The sequence below is a fragment of the Pan paniscus genome, chromosome 8 (genome assembly GCF_029289425.2).
Source record: "Pan paniscus chromosome 8, NHGRI_mPanPan1-v2.0_pri, whole genome shotgun sequence".
Lineage (NCBI taxonomy): Eukaryota > Metazoa > Chordata > Mammalia > Primates > Hominidae > Pan > Pan paniscus.
In genome coordinates, this window is record NC_073257.2 from 63,773,877 (window position 1) to 63,799,400 (window position 25,524).

General features: G+C 34.7%; 1 protein-coding gene across 4 annotated transcripts in view; it reads left to right on the forward strand.

Moving 5' to 3' along the window:
• The window catches only part of PRKG1 (protein kinase cGMP-dependent 1), a 1,295,238-nt gene that overhangs the window by 473,893 nt on the left and 795,821 nt on the right, over positions 1-25,524 (forward strand). For all 4 annotated transcript variants that reach the window (XM_034930587.3, XM_063607406.1, XM_003806332.6 and 1 more), the window contains exon 3: positions 3,977-4,090. In XM_034930587.3, the coding sequence (XP_034786478.1) occupies positions 3,977-4,090 (114 nt within the window). The remainder of the gene's footprint in view (positions 1-3,976; positions 4,091-25,524) is intronic.

A 25,524-nucleotide genomic window follows, 5' to 3' on the forward strand; every position in this document is an offset into this window, starting at 1 on the left:
TTCTATGCAAATGGAGTCAGTGTAAAACACATCTCAGAGGTAGCCACAGAATGAAAAAGAAGAAAAAAAGAGACAACTCCTTAAGGGAGTATAAAACTAAAGGAATGGCCTCATGACTACCTTAATACTTTAAAGGAAGAAAGGAAGTTGATTAGGTGAGATTAGGGGTCACTGGGTGTATGCAGAAAGCTTTTATTATTCTTAGCTTTCTTAGGTGAACCACACATTTATACTTGGAAATCATTTGTAAATGTGTAATCACTTCTAATTTTGCTACAAGACGGGTGAGTGGCCTAGTAAATTAGTTTAACCAATTTCACATATCAGACCAGTAACTCACTAGACTCTTAGAAAATTGGGATACTTCTAAATGTCTCTGAAAGAGCCCTCATTAAAGTATCCAGTGTGTCCTGCCTCCTTGAATTAGCCATTCCTCATTCACATAACAGGTGTGAGAAAGGATACCAAATTATGACTCCGGGTAACAAAGTACCGACACTGTGTTTTGTTTATCATTTATGTCTTTCTGTTTACTTAAAAAATGCAGTGCTTTTAGACGGGGTGCGATGGCTCACGCCTGTAATCCCAACACTTTGGGAGGCCAAGGTGGGCGGATCACGAGATCAGGAGATCAAGACCGTCTTGGCCAATATGGTGAAAACCCATCTCTACTAAAATACAAAAAGAAAAAAAAAATTGCCTGGCATGGTGGCATGTGCCTGTAATCCCAGCTACTTGGGAGGCTGGGAGGCTGGAGCAGGGGCATTGCTTGAACCTGGGAGGCAGAGTTTGCAGTGACCCAAGATCACACCACTGCTCTCCAGCCTGGCTGAGTGAGACTCCATCTCAAAAAAAAAAGCAGTGCTTTTTGGATCATTCTCATCTATCATATGACATCACATCCCTTACTTTTTTGACTGTTGTGAGTATATTGAATTTCCAGTGTTTAACTTAGCCTGGAAAAGATGTTTTATGTCAAAACTGCTATTTCTCAAATACAATCTGGCTAAGTGATTTTTAGCTATTCCAATTAATGTGAAATACAACCTTTTGTTACCAGCACTGATTATTCATATATACAAATAATTTATATACATATATGTATAATTTATACCTACCTTATCAAAAAAATAAGTTAAACATGAGAAAATTAGGCAAATATAAGATAAGATCAGGAAAATAAGTTTGAACCAGAAGTGAGCTTGTGCACAAATTTTAAACTTTGGAGACTTACACAATTCTGGCTGTAATGCCATATGAAAATAGGAAACATAATTTGTTAGAAAATTAATTGTCAGTAAATTGAAACACATCAGTGTTATATGAGCATGGCTTTTCAGGAAAGAAGTGGCAGTACAACTGAGTATGGTGGTCATGGCAGTGAAGGGATATTCACTCTTTCCTATGGGGCGAATATCTTATCTTTACAAATTAGTTCTGATGTAATGGGTCCATAGATTTCCTTTAAGAAACCACTGAGCTAGAACAATAGTCCTGATGTTCCTCCTTCTTTAAAAAAAAACTCCAAAACTGTCTGGTAGAATTCTTAGTAGTGGTTTTACTCGCATGGCCCATAGGTTTCTTTCTACTGAAAATGTTTAATTATTAAACCCAAAGAGTCAGAGAAATAGACTTGTACAAATCATTTATTTTTGAAAGTTCTTTAGGCATTATTCCTTTTGCTTTTAGATCTATTAGTATAATTGACACTAGATCTATAGGTCAAGAAAATTTTACAAAGCATTGCAAAATTGTTACATATTATTCTTTGGAGTCTCTACCACTAGGCTGTGAGGGCTGAAGAAACATCAAATGTTGGCCAGACATAGGCAAATGGAGAAAAGTACAAAGCCACTGCATTAATCTAGGAAGATTGGTATGATTTTCTGAGCTTCTATTTTCTTCTTTGGATATGATCTAAAAGGTTCTCTCCTCAACCCCCCATAGAGAGGGAATCTGAAAACAAATTCTTTCTCCACTGGGCGAGGGGAAATTAAAAACCTCTATTACCCTATATTGTTCTTGGTTAGTTTCTGTAGTAGATGATGGAATATTATGCTTCAATGTCATCTAATAAATCATACCTCCATATAAATTATAAGAAAATGATGCCAGTGATAAGAGCAAGCATTTATTAAGCATTTGCTATGTGCAGGGCACTGTGTTAAGAATTTTACCTGCTTTATCTCACTTAATTTTGACAATCATCCAATGAAATAGGTGCTTTTATTGTATCTATTTCACTGAGGCAAAGAGAAGTTAAGCAATTTGCCCAAGGTCATAAGGCCAGTAAGGAACAGAAAAGAGAACCAGAACTAAACTTTTGGTCTATCTTTAGATGATTTATAAATTTTTTAACCTCTGTGTGATATTCTGTCCTGTCTCTCATTCTTGAGTGGTAGATGAAATTTCTAGGGGCATAGGTTTGCCACTGAAAAAAAGGAAGGAAAATGCCATGGGAACTATCTGAAGCTTATGAAAAGATGAATTTACCAGACTGATTTTGATGGGGAAGAATTTTCTTTCCTACAGTCAAGAAGTGAACCATGAGAAAGCTAGAATATTTGGCCGTACCTGTGTAAGAAAGTCTTTTTAAACCTTTTGAGTTGTTGAATTTGTTCATTCCTGACTAATTTCTTTACATACAGAGGGGCATGCATACACCAGTCAAAAATAATGAGGAGATTTTTATGGACTTTTATTCTAATTACTGCAGAATTCTCTCTTCATTGATACCATTTATGTGAAATGGTTTTCAGGGTAGGATAATGTCCTCTGAAGGGTGAATCATGTACCACTAGTATATGGATTAAACTTAAAATTTAAAATATATATATTTAAGATTTTATCTCCATAGTATTTGAAAATAATTAATCAGCACATTAAACCTCAGTTGTTACAAAGATTATTGCCTAGATAAAACCAGGTTGATTTTAAAAGGGAAGGAGTGAATTTAATGTCAATACTCTAAAAGGTTAAATATTACAGGTAGCACACAAATAAAGGAACAATTATGAAATCAAAGTATAAAGGCCTGAAGTTTGGCAAACACTGGAGGAACATAGTTCCTTTCAAACACAAGCTAACTCTCTTGCCAGGCATTAAGCTTCTCTTCTGTAGACCGTGGATAAATAACTTGGAGAAAAATAGAAGAGGAGAAGTCAGTCAAGAATGGACTGTGTTGCCTTTTTATTTCTATCTTGATTGCGTTAGGCGATGAAATTCTTAGTCTACATAGGTATGACTTTCAAAAATATGTATTTTTTTCATTTCTCTCATGAATAGCATTTGTTTTACTTGCAGGTAACAATATATACCCGGTATGTGGTGTTGCCTTAGCTTTTACTTCCTTTAGCATTTCATTTTCCAAGTCCTTTGTCAAACATAAACTGTCATAACACAGCTTTCTTTTCCCTCAACCCTTGTAGTTTGTTTTTTCCTACAGTTAACGTTGCAGAGCTAGGAAGCAGATAAGACAGTCTTGGCCAAGTCAGGCAAGATGTTTTAAATAAAAAGATACCACGAGCAGAATTAAATAATGGCAAAGGGTCAAAGTAATTCCCCTCTTCATAATAGCTGCCTTACTAATGAGAATTTTCAAGTATGAAGTGTGCTGTAGAAAATGTACCACTTACTCAAGTTTTCTTTCAGATTCAAAATTACGTTAAAATTGGAATTACTGTGGTTTACTAATAACAGATTTGGAATAATATTATGTTTGCCTGTTTGTCTCTCTATTTTCTTGTTGTTTCTTTGGATCTCATATCAAATCTTTTCAGTAGTAAATTTAAGAAAATATGTACTTTTCTTAACTTCCATATTTTGTTTTATGTCTTGCATTGCCTCGTGGTGACTTTGTTTTGATTGGTAACTGCATTTTTACAAATGAGCCTAACACTCCTCTTCACATTAAAAATGCAACAAATGAAGCATGAGAAAGAATTTATATAACATGTTTTTCCCTCCTCCTTTTTAGATGGTAAGGTTGAAGTTACAAAAGAAGGTGTGAAGTTGTGTACCATGGGTCCAGGAAAAGTGTTTGGGGAATTGGCTATTCTTTACAACTGTACCCGGACAGCGACCGTCAAGAGTAAGACTATTTTCATATTTTTAAAATATTTTCAATGTCTTTTCCCTAGGCCTTTGAGATGTTGTTTAAAATGCCCATTCATTTAATCTTTATACTTTTATTTCTTTGTATTTTAATTTTTGCCCTGCAATATAGCTGATGTATTTGTTTTCCTACTAAAGGTGATTGTTAACAATCAGTTTTGTATAATTACATTTTCTTGCTGACTTCTGAAAATTATCCTTTAATCAATAACTTCTCATAATTAGGATTTTTTAAATGATATAATTTTATACATTTGAATCAAATAAGAGCAAGTCCTTTTCTCTCTTTATAGTCTCAGGATCATATTTAAGAAATTTTTACATCTGTCTATTTTGGGTTATATTCTTCACATAAATTCCACTTGTTTACTCAGTGGTTTAGAAAAATTAGGAGAAGAAATGTCCTTCATCTCATTCAAACATCATTGAGTAAGATATCTCCTGAATTCTAAAACTGCATCTGAGTATATTTTTGCCTTCAGCTGCTCATCAAGCTGTATATTATAGCACTTTTCTTTTCTACTGATTGAGCTTATTTTAAATCAGGGCAATAAAGCAGCTTGTTTCCCTAATTTTACATGTATGTGTATATATGATTTCTCTAGCAACTTTTATTGCTTGGCAGAAGCAGCTGCAATAGTTAGAAGGAAAAAGATTTTTTTTAAAAAAATCTGCTTCCTGAATAAGTATATAATGACTGTATAACAAACAGAGCTGAATTCAAAAGTCAACAATGTAAGTTTCATTGCATCTTTAGGCAAACGTGTGTATTTCATGTTTGAAAAGTCTTTCTGACACATTTTCCTGTGGTTGATTTCAGTCACAGATTACTTTGATTAGGTTTTGTCATTTAAAAAAAAAATGCTATTGGCAAAATGACAAGTACATTGTGAATTTCAATTAGTTTTATCTGGATCTCATTGACTACTTTTTGTATTCGTTTTTTCCTTCAGAAGTACAGCATATAACTGAAAATACAACAATGAAATTGGATTTAAAAAAACATAAGAATGCATGGCCAACTGGAGTCCCAGAAATTGTCTTACACATCTTATTAGTGAAATCACCTTTTTATTCATTGTATTCACTGTAGCACCAATTGCAAATGGGCCCCTTTTAGGATGAGTCTTCCTTGGCATTTGATTCTTGATCTCTGAAAGCACAGGACTCTTTTGATTGATAGATGCTGCCATGTTTTTACTTCAAGTGATCATTCAATTACATAGCTCAAAGAATGAGACTCAGTGAACCATAATAGAATCTGCCACAACTTTTAACTTACTTAAAAAGAACCTTAACTATAGAAATAATAGTCATGGCTCCATTAAGTGAAACAATTTTTACAATCATGCTTCATTTTCATGAGAAAAATATTCCTTTTAAGATAAAAAGACCAGAATAGCATATTTTGATGATATCTCAGTATTTTTTTTTTGTTTTGAAGTATTTAAAATTTTTAAATATTTCAGGCTTGTACACTGCTTGATACTGTAATCTAATTGAAACTACAAAATTTCCAAAAGCCAACAGTTGGTAATAACATGGTAGTTAATCTTATGAAACATGGAATTTTTATTAAAGAAATATTTTAAATAGTTTATTTACATGAATTTTACAGCAAAGATTTTTAATGAAATGATTTGTTTGCTTCATAAACATCAGTTTTCTTATTAGAGTTCTATATAATGATGTTCGTCTGCACTAACATCTATTGTACTCTGATTTGGCAAATTTAAATAGACACTATGAATCTAATTCAACAAGAAGAAACTAGATGTTGAATGCAAATTATAAGCCTAACTCTTTTGGGGTCAGAACATCCATCTTCAAAGAAAATGAGTAATGGGACATGTTCTTCTTTAACACAGACTCAGAGAAAGCTCAAGAATGCATCCGTGCATGTGTGTGTGTTTGTTTCTTCACAGTGCCTACTTAAGATATAAAGGTTGTGTTGACAAAAGAGCCTAGAGTTGGTGAAGTGCAAACATATATCTGCATTTATAGGTACAGAGGTTTTGTGCATGAATCAGAAACAATATCTGTGCACAACTGTTTCTTCCAAATGTTTCATAAGCACTATGAAGTATGAATAATGTTTGTTTATTGTTTCAGGACTTTTTTGTCCTGCCACCTCTGCTATCTAGGGAGATTGTACTTGTGACTGTAGGCCTCAAGCACCATTTTTTTCTATATATTTAAATTAAGCCTTCAGGCTGGATATGTTATGATTCTAATTAGATCACATTGTGGATGCTACTTTTACAAAATGACTACGTAATATAACTCCCAATGCTGTCTTATTCTTTACATGTGATAAAAACATGTCTTCAAATTTATTTGGTTTTTAAGGTTCATTTATTTCTTAGTATTCAAGATTATATCAACTTGTCCGTATTTTCCTGTCATCATGTCATTTGGAGTATCAAATGACAAGAGTATTGACCATTTGGAGTATCATTCAAAATGGATTCATCCACTTGGGCGTAATAGTCTAATTCTGAGGGGAATATTTTTCTACACAATAGCTGACCTATCCATGCTTCTTCTTTCTTACATACCTTGGCTTTTGACCTCCTAAACCCTAACATCACCCACTTTCCTTCATGATTGAAAATGTTGATGATCCTTTCTCTTTTCTATTTTCCTTGATTAGCCTGAGAGCTATCTGGCATCTTAATGCATTTTTATTTTCACAGTGGTAACTAAATCCTAGGTAGCATTCAATAGTTTTTCAATGTACATTACTTGTTTCCTGTTTAGGAGAGCAGTTTTTACAATTGTATCAGGCTGTGAATAAATACATTTCAGTGACTTCACCAGCTAATGAATATGATCAGAACACCTGTGGATTTTTTCTAAGCTTAGGTTATCAAGAAGTAGTTTTCTTACTAAAGCTCTAGATTGACATATGCTATAAAATATGATTATGAGCTTGTTCATAGTGATCCAACAGAAGGAAGCACCATGGTAGTTTGAAGCAAGCTCTTTGGTTTTCATCTGGGAAAAAATAAATTGACATTCTTCTGAAAATAAATAACTTATTTTCAGTGGTTACCATGATAGCACTAGGAGGAAGATCTGATAGCACCAGGAATAATATTTTTAAAAAAATCAAAACCACAGTGATATAGAAAGAAAAAAAATCCTGGTATGATTCAGTTCTATATTCATAGTCTGCTCCTGTCTTATAAAATAACTATTGATTTTTCCCTGAGGAATGAAGAAATAAAAATATATAAAATTAACATTATATTGGAAACAAAAATTTAACAACAGTCTTGAGTTTGTTCATGGCTTAAATAGCCTCAAATTTTCTTTATTAACTGTGATCTGAAAATGACCACTTTGTATCTTTCCAATCACAAATATTCCCAGTGGCATGGGGATGGGGAAAGAATTGCTTGTTATAGTTGGTTTCCACAGTACCAATTAATGTTTTCAGTATTGTTTGATTTTTTAAAATATTTTATCTAAATATTTTGAAATTGTATAGTGAAAGGAGTTTTACTATCCATTTTCAACCCCACAGGGGCAAGAATGTCTCATATGTTGTTTGAATACCCCTTACTTACTCAGTCCCCACACCTGGAAGCAGATCATTATCACGTTTTCCTAAAGTGTCACTCCCGGGTGTGATTTCACTTTTACTACCCTCACAGCTATAGCAATATCAATTTGCACTTACCCTGGGCCTTGCTTCTGTGCCCAAAGTTCTTCAAAATAACAAAAATGGAGAAGTTGAAGTTACTGGAAACTTAAAAGGAAAAGGCGTTTCATTTACAATGAGAGGGATTCAGTGACACATGTTGAACTCAGAGTGTTTTTGCCTGTAAATATTAAATTGAAGCCCTACTTCTCTTACTTTGAGTTTCAGCTCTCAGTGCCTCCAGACCTTTGGTCATGTACTATTCAAATGGTCTCATTCAACTAAACTCCATTGAAACCCAATAAAAAGCACTTTTCAGGAAAACATCTTGGTGCCTGGTCAATATAATCACCACAGAAATTTATCTACAAAGAACGTCTATGGTGGGTGTGGTAGATATTTTATGACATTACTTGGGCAAAATATCTGACTAATTATTTCTCCTTAAATTGTTAATAACAAGTATTTAATTTTTTTCTTTATTAAAATACTTCATTATTAATGCCAAAGAGCCTAAAAAGCCTACAAGAAATCTGACAAATTGATGACTTTAATAATATTGGGTAAAAAACTATTTTTCTGCCTTGGTTTGAATCTTTTTAAGTTTACATACTTAAACTTTCCTAGGATATTAGTAAAGGGGAAGTTGACTAATTAAGATATTTTACTAAGTGTCATAGATGTTTTAAGAACAAAGTTTAAAGGTCTGGAGTTTTGTGTTTATTTTTGTTTTTAAAATAAATTTGAGTCTATGTAGTGAAATGGCTTTACATTCCCTTGCAGCTGTTTAAAGCATTACATTATTCAAACTATCAGAAAAATCTGCTGACTGTCAAAAACCTAAATGATGAATGAGAATTAAATAATAGGAGATTCGACTGAATTTTTTGCTGTAAATACTTTTACATGCTATAAAAATAATGCCTATACCTAATACATATGCTCTATATCTCATTCATCCACACTATGCTTTTTATTGGTAAAGGAACAAAAGACAAGAATGCCAATTTTTACTGTTAATGAAAAGGAGTCATTGATGAAATTCTTATAATAGCTGCAAACCTGGGAAATTTCTTAAGATGCCTAAACCAAGAAGTAAGCAATCAGATACTTTTTTAGAAAATATCATTGTAGAGCACCATGAAGTATTAGATTTATGATAAAGACACATCCACATGTGAAAATGAAGCAACACTGTCCATCAGCACAAACAATTGCTAGAATACCGTTATTCCTGGGTTTTCATGAGCACAAGTACCCAGGTACTGTCATGCTTGCTGTGCTATAGCAAAAGAGCAGAAGAGATAACTGGGCTAATGAGACAGTCTCTGTTCTGCCTTGGAGAGGTAAGTTGAAGAGAGGCATGTTTGCTTTCTCCCAGTTTAATACATGATTTTTACCAAGAATCCTGAAAGAACGGGAGAAGACACAAATTAAGTTTGGGCCAATGATGAGTAGAAACATGACCCTGGTTGTGGAAGGGATAGTTAAGTGACTTCCCACAAATGTTATCATCGCGGACGATGAAGCAAACATAGTATATTTTGGCAGCATCTTGGGGAAGTTGTTACACTTGTGTAGTGAGTTAATTAGACAATATTCTTCTTAGTAAAATTTTCATTGCATTTGTCTATTAAAGAATATTGTGAAATTAGTAACATAAATCCAATTATGTAATCCCTGAGAAATAAATTTCTTTAATAAAGGAATCAATTCACTAGGTATCAATGATGCTACATAACAGACTAACATGAACAAATATACATACAAAAGCCATGTTTTAATCTCATTTTTTTTGTTGTTTAAGTAGACTAAAAATGAATTTCGGAGAAGAGGCAAACTATTATTGAACTATATTTTTTTCTACAGGTTGAGAAGATTTTTTTCCTTAGGCTTGAGGGAAACTGTTACAATCAAAGTGTATTTATAATTTATATATAACTACTTTCCCAAAAATTCATGTCCAATTTCTATATTGACCAGGCCTGGTAGATAGTCATACATTAGCGGTGTTTCCGAGGCAAAAGCTACCTCCCATAGTCAAAGAAAGGCAATAAACTTAATTCCTTCTGAAGGCTTGGTAAATTATTCTCCCTCTCCTTCTTTTAATTACTAAAACATTGAATACTTTGAATATTCTCTATTTCTAAAGAAGAGTCAGACTTTAGCTGATAGAGTGTTATGTTTTAAAGATCACAGGTAATTTATGAGGGAATCTAAACAATAGGCAAGAAACACTGATTTTTTTTTTTTTTTTTAGCTGTTTTTGTTAGCTAATCCTGCAGAAGCAGCAGTTTTCCCACAAAAATCTGCACCATAAGAAGCTCCCACACATGTAAAGCTTGAGTCAGTTTTTGGTGTAATGAATCTTCATTCATTCATTTAACAACTTGCTTAGAGGCATTTTTAGTATTTATTCAACTGATTTAAGGAATAGAAAGTAAACTAGTAACATAGGCCAATACTGTATTTTCTGTAATTATTTTTCTTAAAGGAAACCTTCCTGCCTATAGGTCAGGGTCAGGATGAATTCCTAATGAATGTTTCCACAGTAACAATAAGTAATAAAAGCAGATAACATTTGAAGACTGTGAACAACACATGAGGCTCAGAGCTTTAGGGATGGGTGGTGTTGTTACCCCCATTTTATTGCAAAAGCAACTAAGACCTAAAGCAGTTGATCAACTAGGCCCATGTTCATAACTAGTGAGAAGGAGGACCATAAGTCTGACACTACTTTGCTATATTGCTCTACTATCACAAGCTTTTAAATTTTGTCTGCAATGTTTCATTTTGCTTTTAAGCACTAGTGTATCTATAAGACTACTTCTATTGGTCTGAGGACTCCGCTTTCACAAAAACTTATACAGCATGTTATGGTTTCAAAAATTTTTAAATATTAGCACATGGACCCATGTTAAGTACATCTGTTATAAAAGGATGAATTCTGTAACATAATGATGAGAAGGTCATAAGTTTAATGCCTTAGAGACATACAATGGGCAATCAGAACCTATTGCAGGATCTACTTTTTGTAATGCGTTGAAACCCTTATGGATGTTTCATGAGATGAAACTTCATTGTTCAGTGTTTGAGACATTACTAAGTAGCTACATTTTTTTACATAAAATATGTTAGTTAATAAATTTCTTCAAAGGAGGAATTAGGAGAATTTAAATAGCAGCTAAAGACAATGAATGAAGACTGGGAAAAAAATTATTATGTTTTGTTATATAACAAAATAAAAGGATAAGGTGAGTCATGACAAGTGTGTTTGCCTTCATTTTCCCCTTCAATTTCCTCTGACTACTGAGGAAATGTAACCTTAGCACTTCGTTGGTGAACCTGAAAAGCCTGCTCTGCTTATGAGATGTTCTTTGTTGACTAAATTTCTAAGTCATCATGATAATAATGCTTTATAATTTACAAACTGTCATCCCATGCATTATGTAATGTAATCTTCAAAATACCTCAATCTAGTAGATGAAAGAGGTTGTCCCTGATTTTCCAGATGAGAAAATGCAGGCCAGGATCATGAAGTGCATTAGTGTAGTTCATTAACAGAGTCTCTGATGCAAATTTAGGTAGCAGTAATTTAAAGCCCTTGCTATAAGCACCTCTCCTTTACTCCTTCTGCTCCCTACCCCTATGTGTGGACTCCTGAATAAGGCTCTTAATATGCCTACTACCCATACCTAATGTATGAACTCTTGGTAAGGGAACTTCAAATGTTTACTCCAATGTCTCTCAAAGTGTGGTCCCTGGAACAGCAGCATCAGCATCACCTAGGCCCTCATTAGAAATGCAAAATCTGTGGCCCTGCTCTACTGAAAGGAAATTTCGGTGGTGGGTCACAGCTATCCATGTGTAACAAGGCCTTCCAGGTAATGCCCCTATAGTTTGAGGAGTGAACTATACCCTACAGGTGCGCAGTTAGTGTTAACCTACACATATGCATACTATCATGTTCATCAAATTGTCTATATTGAGGAATTTAAAAGAACATTACAGACACTATAATAAGTAGTCAGTGTTATTATTGCCATCATTGCAGCTTTATTTTTGTTTTGTTGCTGTTGAGCAGAGATATTTAAGGAAAGTTGCATTTTTCTTTTAAGGAGTAAAACACAGCCTTAGTAAAGAGTACCAGCTTTCTACATATTATTAATATATTCTTTTGAAGAATAGTGAGAAGTAAAATTAAAAGAAGAACAGATTGAGAGGGAGGGAAAAATTAAAAAATCATGGACTGTCGAGCCATGTTGTTAACAAAAATCACTTTTAGATTTATTAAACTTGATGGCTAGGATGTTGGTAGAAAAACAGAACAAAGAAAAAGTTTCATTTGATTTTTTGTTGTTCCTTTTCCTGGTCATGAGTGTAGTTTGGATTAAGTGAAAACAAAGGTGAATGGACATTTTTAAGAAAACAACTGAGTTGATAATGTCTTCATACGTTACAACATCAAAATACATTTCTCACTAATGTATTAAGTTCAACCTTTTGTACTCATAGTGGAAAGGTCTTTGGTACTTTCCATAGGTGGCCATTGACTTAATTCATAGTGTGATCCAGGTAGTCTTAGGTGGGTTGCATAACTCTTTGCTTTCAATAGTTAGAAGATGAAAAGACATCCATATATCACAGTCATTGAGAAAGAAATGGGAAGTTCCTTGGAATTGAGACCTGTAGAGATCTGAGGCCTACAGTATTGAAGGATACAGGCAAGGACGTGAGCCAGTCAATATTTGCAGGAGTCCTGAAGAATTGAGTTTTCACTGTGAAGGTGACAATAGATCCTACAGAATAAATATTGACTTCTCAGAAGGCAGGTAAAAAAAGATTCAAGAAGCAATCTGGGGTAGCTGAACATTTTCCTTTAAAGCTAAGTATTCTTTACTGCTTGTTTTCTCTAAAGGAGAAACAGTTTGCCTCATTGATAAATACTCATGTTATACCCTCATAATTCCTTCCACTTCCAGAAGAGCAATACTTTATTGACCTGAAAGTATGGTTGTCTATAACCTTCTGAGTGGGATCAAACAGCATTGTTTAAATTATCTTCCTAAGTGGATTATTTGTTGTTGTTGTTGTTGTTGTTGCTTTATTTCTAAAGTAAAATTTCATGGAGTACTTCTGTTTATGAAGCTTATAAGAACAGACTTTTCTGGTTACAGAATAGGGGAACAGCCTCCAGGAGCTCCATCCAGTTGCCCTAAATTCCCTTGCTATTCATTCGCTCTCATTCCTTCCCCTGGATTAAGATCTTCTCTGGAATTTTTGAGTTCAGGTCAGGTAAAATAGTTTGAAGACCACTTTTCTAGTTGAATCCAGGGTTACTCTGAGTACCTAAGTAATGATAATTCTTTATCAGCTGTATACTATGTACATGCCGCTTGGCTATGTGTAGAATCTCTAACCTTTACAATAGTCCTGCACTTTAGGGATCGATACTGCAATTGCATAGGTGAGGCAACTGAGTTTTAAGGAGCTTAAGAAACTTCCTTAAGGTCACACACCTGGATTTCTAAACTATATCTCTCTCCTTGACAGTCACCAGCAAAACATTGAACTACATCATCTCAAATGTTGTTTTTGGCAGTTGATATATGAAAATTGAATTTTAGATCTGCACTGTCATTTATCAAGAATTTCTAAGACTCATACCTAATTCATGTGAGGTACTGCCGAACTCTCTGGGGAGCATCACTGAGAAAGGGGGCATAGCCCTACAATTAAGATAGTTATAATCTAGTTGGAAAGAAAGGAAAGACAGAAAGATTACAAAGAATTCTTGGCAAACTAGATCTAGATAAATAGAGGAATTTGGAAGGAGAGAAAAATTATTCTCGACTCGCATGGACAGGTTTAGTGGAGGAGATAGAAACTGACCTGTGCCAAAATTAAAGAGAAGAATAGTTCCGAGCATTTGTGTCCAGAAGCATATTGCTTGGGTTCTCATCCTTTGCCATTTACTAGCTGTGTGTCCCTGGGAAAACAATTTAATGTTCCTGGGCCTCAGTTCTCTTACCTTCAAAATTGTAAGGACCCACCTTATGACTGTGGCAAGGATTAAAGGAGGGAATGCCTGTGATGTGCTTAGTGCGGCAACGAACACAATGGAGTCAGTAAACACTGTTCTGTAAAAGTTGTTATCCTCACAGTTGATGCTATGAAAGCAAGAAATAATCTGGAAGGGAGTTCGAACTTTCATCATTTGCAGAACCTGAGGAACTAAGAGCACAATTTGAAACCCATAGATACAGAAGTATAAGAAAAAAGGGCCACGATCCAGAGACTGGAGGCCCTGGCAGGATCCCAGACCCTAATTTTTTCATCACAGCCCTTACTTGGGGAAGTTGGTTCATATGCATGCTTTGAATTAACTTGTACAAGAGGCACTGATGTCAAAACCAAACTACAGGTAAGGATATAGGGGCAAAGATTGAATGCCACAGGCTGGGCATTGAATTCAATGCTTCTGTTTGGAGGTATGACTTTGGTCTGTGAAGAGGTAAAGGGTATTCATCTGTGTTGTCCCATAGTCCTGTTGCCATCACTTCTCTCCTGGCCAGATTTCTTAGGAGTTCATGACAAGTGTTTGTGTATTTTGAGTCTGTGTGTACACAGACCTGAGGAGGCGCCAAGTATATCAAGGCTTTGGACAAATTACGAATAGATGGCTATTGAGCATGCCTTTAAAACAGTAACTATTTAAAAAAGTACTATTTCAGACAAATGACAAAAGTAGATTGTATCTTAAGATGCAGCCTGGAAATTCAAGACTTGTGGTGTTCAATTTATCTGTCTTCTTTAATTGCCTTAAGGAAGAATCTGAATCTATAATCACCATATTCCTTCTGGGTAAAGTTGCTGGTGATGGCCATAATTTTTATAAGAATGCAAAAACTGGCCCCCTTGATGATTCAAACTACTTCTGGCCAAATCCTTGACCAGATAGATAAAATTATATTGTATAATTTTATATCCTTAATTTATAGACAAAATCCTTTTATCTAAATTTTGAATTTACCAATTCCCAGTTTCCCTAAAACTGTAGTGAACCAAGTTCTGCAATTGCTCATATTCATTGCCTTTTATTGTCGTTTAATACTGTGAGGCAAAAATCTATCAATTTAAGTGCAATATGTCTCTGACACACAACCAATAAAAGTTATCCATGAAGCTTAAGCATAACATGAAGCAGAGTGAGATACTGAAAAAAAAAAATGGGATTTTTACCAATGTGAAATGGCCCAATCTACGTGGAGCCCAAAATGTAATACATGAAGTTTTGAGGCTACCAAATTATTAAAATATCAAAAGTAGAATTTCTGAAATGCTAAATATCTTCTGAAACTCAAATTTGAGTTGGAAGAGATCTTAGACATAAAAAAATCGACTCCCTTTTTCTACTAGTTTCATGACTAATAAAAACAGAAATGAGCTCTAGATGTTTTGGAACTCTGTTTAAATACGTCAAGATACCTTAAAAGTCTCAGAAGCAAAAAGAGAGAAAAAGAGAAATACTAAATGAAAGATGTAATCTTTTATTTACTCATTATCTGAATCTCCTACTTGTGCTTTCTTTTTTTTTCAATCAGAAAAACTTAGACCATGGACAACAGTAAACAATGACAAAAACAGAAGAATATTTTTCTGTATAGACTGTTTTCCTTATAATTATTTGAATGCCTTTTAAAATTTTTTGTAATTTTCTGATCATAAAAGTAATGTGTTTATAAAATACATACATGTAAAAATTTTAAAAATCACTTATAACCCCACTCCCATAAAAGAATACTTTGACATTTTGGCCTTCATTCTTTCTCTTCCTAAATATCTGAAAAGGGAAGATCATACCACTTCGCTTTTTAATAATCATGTTCAGTTCTGAATATTAGTTGTTTGTTTATAGTTGGTAGGTGCTTTTGTTTTTCTTAAGGTTTTATTTTGGGTCAAAGTAGCTGGATTTTGTTTTCATTTTCCCTTTGAGCTTTTCACTTATATGATAATATTAGTGTGCTTTTTCTTCTACTCATCTTCCAATTTTTTTCAATTCATTTTTGCTATTAAAAAATTGTTTCTTTTCCACTCTCGATGTGCATATTCTCATTGGTCCATGCAACTTAATAACTTGAACTAGAATATTTATACTTTGTATTCATGTTTCATGAATACTTTGAATTGGAAGCTGTTGTGCATGCCCTTTGTTAACAGGGCTGATTAAATTGGAATAGCAAGTGGTGATGAGAGAATTGGTGTCTTTCTAAAGATATGTTCAACAGTAATACATGTGTGGTGGTTGACTTGGCACGCCTTCACAGCATTTGAATTTTAGGTTTCTCCCAATTTTTGTGATGACAGTCTGGCATTCTGTTTTAGGACTTAGATGTTTCATTCAGTTGAATCACCAGTAGCTTAAAATTTATGGAATAATTATGTTGATTGATTTTAATTGCTCAGCAGAGCCATCTCAAAAAAAAAAATTAAATGTTGGCAAGCTTGATTTATTTACAACCATGTCATTAATGTCTCTGAGCATTAGTTAAGTAGGCACTAGATTTCTCTTCCAGATGAGATCTTAAGGCATATAAATTCATGGCATTTGGGTGAGCATATTTGCACTGCTTCTCCTATAAACTGATTCTCAATTATTATTAATGTTTGAGAAAAATGTGTTAGTCCATTTGGTAAGCTACCCAGGAAAGTTTTCAAATTTTAAGATACATTTCGTAAACTGACACTCACAGTACAGGTAAGGTGTCTTCTGATATAATCTCTTTGCCAAAGGTGTTCTTATAAAGTAAACCATTTTATAACCATTTAGAATATTCCTATGCCTTATCTATAAGAAGTGTCCCTCTACTTAAACTCCTCGAGAGTGTAATTTAATCATACTTGACTTATACGTTGGGCTCGTAATTAAAAATTGGACCTTACTGTGTTCTCCATACCCTTTTCAGAGTTCTTCAGGAATCATCTTTGGAAGTAGAATGATGGTATTGTAGCTGAGATCACTTCCTTGGCACCTAAAAAAAAAAAGCTTAAAAGGTTGTGTAGGAGACCCATGGCTAACAGCCTTTTGGGTATGACCATGGTGAAGCAACCGTGAAACTTGACTTTAGTACTGGTATTTAAAACCTTATAAAACACATTTTATTTTTAATAACAGTATTAAGCTCATAGAGAATATTGAGAGAAAAGTACTGATAGGGGTTATTGATAATATGGGAAGATTTATAATGTTTTTGGCCTTAAAATTTTCTAAATAAATGTGGCCATGAGATGTAATGGACAGTCAAAAAGGATTAAGGAAAGATTTCAGAAGATACGTTAAGAAATATAAACATAAAAGCAAATTTAGCTAGGTATATGAGGGACTGGAGAATGGGGGAGGTGGTGGTGGTATGAGTCTAGGAAATACCAAAGCACATGGGTGTATCTACAAATACAGGAAATCAAACAAAATATGAGCCATACATATAATGTCTGCTGTATATGGCATTTAATGAAACTCATACACAGTAGAATTAATCTATCTTTCTGAAAAAAGTCAATTTGCTATAAAGGAATGTTACTGAGAAAAAGAAAAATGAAGAAACTTTGACTATTTCTTTAGCATGAGGCTATTTTACTCTTCAGTCCCTCCCTCCTTCCCTCCCTCCCTCCCTTCGTTCCTTCCTTCCTTCCTTCTTTCCTTTCTTGCTCTCTCTGTCTCTTTCTCTCTTTCTTTCTTTCTCACTCTGTCACCCAGGCTGGAGTACAGTGGCATGATCTCAGCTCACTGCAATCTCCATCTCACAGGTTAAAGCAATTCTCATGCCTCAGCTTCCCAAGTAGCTGGGATTACAGGTGCCCACCACCATACCCAGCTAATTTTTGTATTTTTTTGTAAAGACAAGGTTTCGCCATGTTGGCCAGGCTAATCTCTAACCCATGGCCTCAGGTGATCCGCCCTCCTTGGCCTCCCAAAGTGCTAGGATTATAGGCATGAGCCACCATGCCCGGCCAGACTCTTTGGTTCAATAGAATACAGTATTTTAGTGTACATTAATTTAAAAATTCATTAATTTTGGATTTATTCGAAATTTTAAATCCCAAGTAACTCATTATTGGCGTAATTCTCTCAGTTCTTGCTTTTATTTCTCTTGTGAGAAATCATAGTAGCTTTGGAACTCACTAGTAATTGTAAAAAGGCTCATTTTTTTTTTTCTGTTAGTGCTAATATCTTCTGCTTAGCATTTCAAGTGCCTCTTTAAAGAGTTAATGCACTTCATTATTTCACCTTGAAATGATTTTTAAGTATCTTAGCAAATTGTGAACAGAACGTCAAGCTCATTTGAATCACAGAAACTTGCCAGCATTTAAAGACCTTTTTAAGAGGGGGTTATATATCACCATGATAATTTTTTTTTAGTTCATATACAATAATTCTGTTGTATAACTTGAAGGATACATTAGCATTTTCTACTCTGTACTTCGAAAGCATTATTAAATTCTTGGAAATAGTTTGAAAAAGATGCACACATGATATATAAAGTGACATAAGGAATTGGAATGATTTCCCACCTTCCCTTTCAACCTTCCCTTACTCCAGTTCTTCCAGTACAAACTACTCACCTCCACAGACTGGGGAATAATGGCAAGAGGCATGGACTTTACACTCAAGTATGAACGACATCCCTGTTGCTTTGGTATTTTTACCCTAAGTGAGTTATTTACCCCCTCTGAATTTAAATTTCTAAAATCAAACACTATGAGATTTAATAACTGATATGCAGTATTAAATAGATACTTAATGAATGTCTATACTTTTCCTTTTTTACAGAGCACAAGGTAGGTAAAAAAGAACAGACAGAAGGGATACAAACCGTGGAGGAGGAGAATCAAAACCACCTAAATGAATAGTGTTTTGTGTCCATTGGCTCTATCATGCCTCCTTATCCAGACTGCCATTGGCCTGGCTCACTAGGACTTTCCCTCTCCCTTGAAGGGTAACAATGGCTTCTAGTCTTTTCCCCCTTACATCTACCCTGGACATGGATACTGACTTAATCCTATTATTTTCTAACCTTTCTAAAGAGGTTTCTGTTTATATTGCTCACCTTCACTCCCCAAGCTGTGGTTTTAACCCCCATGGTTCTCCTAGGCAAGGGAGCATGGTGGCAGAAACATGGTCATCCAGTCTGGGTTGAAAATTGAATATACTTTGGGCCTTAACAAGCAGCTTAACTTCTCTAAGCTTCAGTTTCATCATTCATGAAATAGGGATAATAAGGTATATTTCACAGGTAAGGCTTACATCAGGTAATATATGTCAAATGTGGAGTGTCATTCCAGATAAAATATGTAATCAATAAATCATGAAATCATGATTGTTATAATGTCTTCCTGTTCCAGGATAACCATTTTTAATTACCTTATAACTTTAGAGATTTCTAAGGTTTCCTGAATCTTTTCTTTTCTTTCTTTCTTTCTTTTTTTTTTTTTTTTTTTTTTGAGATGAAGTTTCACTCTTATTGCCCAGGCTGGAATGCAATGATTCAATGGCACAATCTCAGTTCACTGCAACCTCTGCCTCCTGGATTCAAGCAATTCTTCCGCGTCAGCCTCCCGAGTAGCTGGGACTATAGGCGCCTGCCACCACGACTGGCTAATTTTTTGTATTTTTAGTAGAGACAGGGTTTCATTATGTTAGCCAGGCTAGTCTCGAACTCCTGACCTCAGTGATCCACATGCCTCGGCCTCCCAAAGTGCTGGGATTACAGGCGTGAGCCACCGCGCCCAGCCTCCTGAGCCATTTCTATTTTGGTGCCTTTATGCAGGGGTTTCTTTCCATTTAATGCCTTCCATGTAAAATTTCTTTTTACTCCATCTTTGACTATTATACTCACACCTACTCTTAGAAATGCCATTCAACTACCTCCTCCTTTTTTCTAGTTCCTTTATTATTTGTATCTCAATCTGAATAGTGGAAATTTCTTCACTAATTTGTCAGGTCTTTATAGGTGTAGACTATGCCTTAATTAACTTTTTTCCACATTTCCACATTCCAGTTTTTCACATTTCTCAGGATACTTGCATTGAACCTGGAAGTTGGAGACAATACTTAGGAAATGAAGCGTTCAATGTGTGACAGGCCTTCAAGGTTGTTGACTTCTTAGAAGCTAAAATGCTGATAGCAAGGCATTCCTTCATCTAAACTATGAAGATTTCTTAGTGATGATATATTTGGAGTATTCATTACTATTTCATAAGGCTTTATAATACTCTTTTGCAGGGTTTCAAACAATCAGCAGGAAATATCTGCTGAAACCATGATGTTTTCATTTATACACTTAAGTTTTGACACTGCTTTTCAAAGTTTCCCTCCTTTACCTTGACAGTTAGCTAATTTAGAAAACTAATAATCTAAGCAAATTCATAAGGTTTTTTTTTCTGACACATGAAAGTGGAGGAGGAGTAGCTGTGAAATAATTACTTCCTAAGCTTTGTTTTTATCTGATTCTACTAGTGACTCTGAAAATATTGTCGATGCACGAAATGATAGAGTTGAAGTAAATTTTGATGGGTGAGCTGAATTAACTTGCTAGTGATATAAAACCTTTACTTGGAGTAGTCTATAGCATGAAACAGGATTCACTAATATGGTTTCAACCTGCACTTGCCTTTTTTAATGCCCTTTCATAGGGAATAGTAAATTATCAAGCCCGTGTCCCTTTACCTGAGCCCTATTAGCAGTTTCCGCATAATAAAAGCGATCACTGTCTTTACTAAAGGCCATCGACTTTCTTCCCTGTAATCTCAAAGAGAAATCCCACATTTATTTACTTTTTAAAAGACATTTTATCTTATTTTTAAATTTTGATCTATGTATTTATGCATTTTGGGACCGGGTTATAAGACTGACTAATTTTTGTATTTTTGGTACAGATGGGATTTCAACATGTTGCCAAGGCTGGTCTCAAACTCCTAGGCTCAAGCAATCCACTTGCCTCGGCCTCCCAAAGTGCTGGGATTATAGACATAAGCTGCAGCGCCTGGCCCCCACATTTATTGTCATTGATCATTTTTAATGTATACTCTGTTTCAATCAAAGTTTTACTGAGCACCTACTATCTCTAAGCCCCCACGTGAGACTCACCACTTAAGGCAGACTTCCTCTGCTAGTTAACCCTAGAGTGCTAAGAATGTGCCCTGTAAACATGTTCTTTAATTTGACTCAAAAAAAATTGCTTTTTAAATCTGAATTGTTATGCCTGAGTGTTTTTTGCTTTGTACAGAAAGTCACAGTCAGCTTTTTCCTTCTTAGAAATACTTGTGTTGCTGCTGTTGTTGTTCTGTTAAGTACGTCCAGATTCTATCTGGCAATATTTCTTCTTTCTTTTAAAGATAGAGATAATTAGCACTGATTAGCAAAGAGATATATGTACTAATAATCTTAACTAGGTAGTTGCAAAATCCAAAACATTGAATACTAGGGAAATTTGAGCTTCAGGCTGTTCCAGGTTGTTAAGGAATAGGGCCAGAAGTTTTTTTCAACAAATAGAAAATCTAATACAAGCCTTTTGCTCAACATTTTAAATGAAGTTGAGTTTCTTAATACTGAGGTACCTTTTAGGCCATATTAGGAAATGCCAATTACCTTTTATTTTTATTTTTTAATAAAGAGTATGTAGCGTCCTGGTTATCCTCTTTACATTCTTGGTTAACTGTAGTTACATTGATAAATATCTGAAGCAATTCCTTTGGAGTTCCAATTATTGGGAAGAAACTACTTGGAATTCTTCACAGGATGAGTGATTATCAAGGTTCCTACCTTGAACATTTTCTTGTTTTGAATAACAAATCTTCCGCAGAGGGTGGTTAGACAGAACTCATTTGCAGTAAGTGTCTGTGTACCCAGTCTTGGAAATAATTAGATTGCTTTGTAGCATAGTTTCACAAGACTCACTCAGTATATGGATTCTTAAATAAACAATAAGAAAGTGATATTATGAAGAAAGACAGCCCACATACAAATCCCCTAGTATAAGAAAAAGTGATTAAAGTCATTGTTCAAGAGAGGCAAGATTCTTGAGAATCTACTTGTGAGGCTCTACTAAAATGTTATATTGCTACTAAATATCAGAACATGTTAAATAACATTGTTTGCTTTTGTTATTTTTTGTACGTCATATAAGCTGGCAAAAAGCTTCTTTGGAAACAAAGGGGGCAAGACACTTTCTTGTCTTTGAGTACTGATGTGAGCTATGAGCTACATTCAGGAATTCTTATTAGGGTCATGTGACATCTTAAATGTGCTATAGTGTAGCAGCTTGCTAACAGTGTCAACTTATGTTGTTAGCAGCCATTCACACCTGCTGATGCATGGCAAGATAGACTCTCCCCAGCCATAGGCAACAGTTCTCATTAGAACAAGAAGTCTCTTTTCATCTCTTCATTTTATAAAGATGTTCGTTACCGTCATTTATCAATCTATCCCTCCAATTTCTTGAGGCCCCTCTCCAAAGTGTTTCCCTTCATCTTGTAATCATTAAGTACAGCATTATAAAATACATTATTATTATTTTTGTTTGCAATAAGAACACATACCAGAATATAGTATTGCTAACTGTAGGCACTATACTTTACAGTAGCTCTCTGGGACTTCTTCATTTTGTGTAACTGAAACTTATGTCCCCTTTCACTGATACCTCTCCATCCCCCTTTCCCCCATCCCCTGACAACTACCATTCCACTCTCTACTTCTGTGAGTTTGACAATTTTGGATTCATCATATAAGTTGTATCTTGTAAATAAGAGAGCAGGATGACTTTTGGAGGTTATGGATAGGTTTATGGCATAAATGTTGGTGATGGTTTCACAATTGTATACTTACTCCAAAGTCATCAAGTTGCATGTATTAGATATATACAACTTTTAGTATGTCAGTCTTACCTTAATAAAGTGGCTATTAAAATACACTAAACTTTGCCAAAGGTTTGATTGGAGTGTGGCATTTCCATTCTTTCTGGCTTTTGAATGGCTACATGTGAATAGCCCTCCACCTATTTTGAGTAATCTCAAAACCAAAATAGCTTTTTGGAGGAAAATCTTCCATTCCGTACTATTTGAGTTTCTCATTTAAGGACTGGCAAAGCTTTAACTTTTCAAGCGACTGCTGAGTAAGAAAATATTGAGCTTTCTTAGTATACTTTACCATCATTAACAATTTAGGGTTCATTGGCTTGAAATAATATTTTGCTTATCTCACAAAGGATTTTACCTTCTAAATCATTTAACTCAATTCACCAGTGCTTGCTATATTGTCACTCTGTAATTCCTAATTTCTACAGTGCGGTAGTTATTTTTTCTGAAGGATATTGTCCTTCAAGAGGTGATCTGTTGTCAAATTCCAATTAATATTCAGATTGCCACAGGCTTTTTCCTCTCTCTTTCACATTTGTTAAAGGGCATCACTAGATCTTGAGAGGGTATTAAAGAGCATTTGCTAGATGTAAATAGTGCATACACCAATAACTTGACTTAGTAGGTTGAAAGGGGAAAAAGCAAAGTGTAGAGTTAAAAGTACGTAAACCTTATAAATACTGCCAAGCCAGTAACACCTGTTCAAGACATTAAAAGAAAATCTTATAATATTGAGAATGTAAACCCTTAAAGCTTAGAAGTTTTAAGCTTCTGCATCTTGCAATTAAGAAAATAAGAATACATGTTTAAAATATGAATATTAATCTGACATATTTCTGCTAGAGGAGATTATATTAATAATTTACCAGGATATTTTGAGTTAGTATTTTTTTGAGTGGGTACTCTTGGTATTTAACATTTACTAATATATAAGCATCTTGAAAACCAGAATTGTATTTACAAATATGAACTCTATAGTTAAATAAATATTAAGTTAGCAATTAGTAAGGGTTAGAGACAAGATAAAAAAACTCAGTAGGGAGTTGCGGTAGTTGAGGTGGATGTGGCCCCCCAGAAGCCCCACCTGGTGATGTTCACACCCTTGTATAATCCCTTTCCGTTGAGGATGGGCTGGACCTCATGACTTGCTTCTAATTTAGAGAATACAGAAAAAGAGAAGGAAGAGCCAGATTACTGAAAATGGGCCAAACAATTAAGAATATCTTAAGGAGTATGTCTCATCAACGGACAAAAGCTGAGCCAAAAACACCCTGGACAACGAAGCTCGTAATTTATTGGCATATAATTCCTGAGAGCATATATCTGCCAGATAAAAGTACTGCAATTGGAAACACATTAGAAATCACTTTATGGCAGTTATCCTGAATATATACTCAAAAAGTGTTTTATTTCAGTTTCTAATGTTTGGAGACTGTAGAGAGATGATGACGAAGAAACAACTGAGGATTTCAACTATGTTAAAGTAGTTTTAAAAATAGACAATCAGCTTTTAAGAAGAAATTCTACCACCATTTACTGAGTGCCTGTTTTCTACTGTATATCGATAATACATGGTTCTAGGATTAAAATGAGACTACATTTTAATCAATAGAGTCAGTGGAAAAAAATAGTCATCATCTAATTCGAATTCCATATGACATGTATGATAAATGCCAAATCAGCTGTGGCTGACTGGGTGACTGTGAGTCCAGCCCTAAATGTGTGAAATATTGACAGGCTGAATGGTTTTCTAAAAATTCATTCTTATAGTTGTCATCCTTCTTTAATATATGGAAGTTGAGCTTTGCATATAACATTTTAACGTGACAATTCTCTAGATGTACTTTGGTCATTCTAGGTTTTTAAATGGACTACAAGTTCTAATTCCTAACTAATGCCCTTAAAGAGCTTTTGGGTACAAGCTCAATCAATACAACAGTAGAAAGACATTTTAATAAAAGGTTCTTAGCATTGGAAGTGTGAAAACTCATTACATTTCAGGAATTAGATTTTCTTTCTGAATATAATTGGAATAGAAATATTTTATTTGGCTGATGACAGCACTATAAACCAGCTCCGTAGTAGACTTTGACATCTATATTTACTACTAGATGATGTTTGTGCAGACCTTTAATTTGGCTTGAAATGTAATCATGCCTAGATGTGTTTAACTAGGATCCTAATCTTTGAATCTACTCTCCAATACTAAGTAGAGTGTGAACGCTATGTGGCATTAAAAATTTAAACACACACACATCATCTAGACAAACTAGATAATAAAACTATTTAACTGGGAGCCCCGCAGAGGGCTTTTGGTAGCTTAGATCTAGACTGGCTCTCTGCGTCCACCTTTTCTCTTGTTATCCCAGGGATTCAGGCTGCATTCTTCCTCTACTATTCATCCGTTTCAGGTTTTCTCTCTGATATGTCAAGAGTGGACTGCAATCTCTTGTTTCCATCTCAGACAACAAACACACAGGCCCTCTTCTTCTAGGATATTTCTACTAATCACTAAAGGAAAGTGGGATACCAAAACAAAACAAAACAAAACAAAACAAAACTGCCATTGGCAGGATGTCAAGGTATTAGAGTCATTCTGCTAACTCTGTAGTTAGCAACATACATTGAAAAATTATTTGAATGTCTTTCTAGGCATTTTGCTAGGCATTGAATATACAGAGATAAGAAACAGCTAGCCTTCAAAGACTTCACCATAGAATGTAAATAACACAGCAATTGCAGCCCAATGTGATAAGGGTACAATAGAAAAGAAGAAAATATATGCTATCACAGGAACACAGAAGGTGGGAAATGATTAATCTGTAGGCAGAGGGGACAGGCATGCCAGGTAG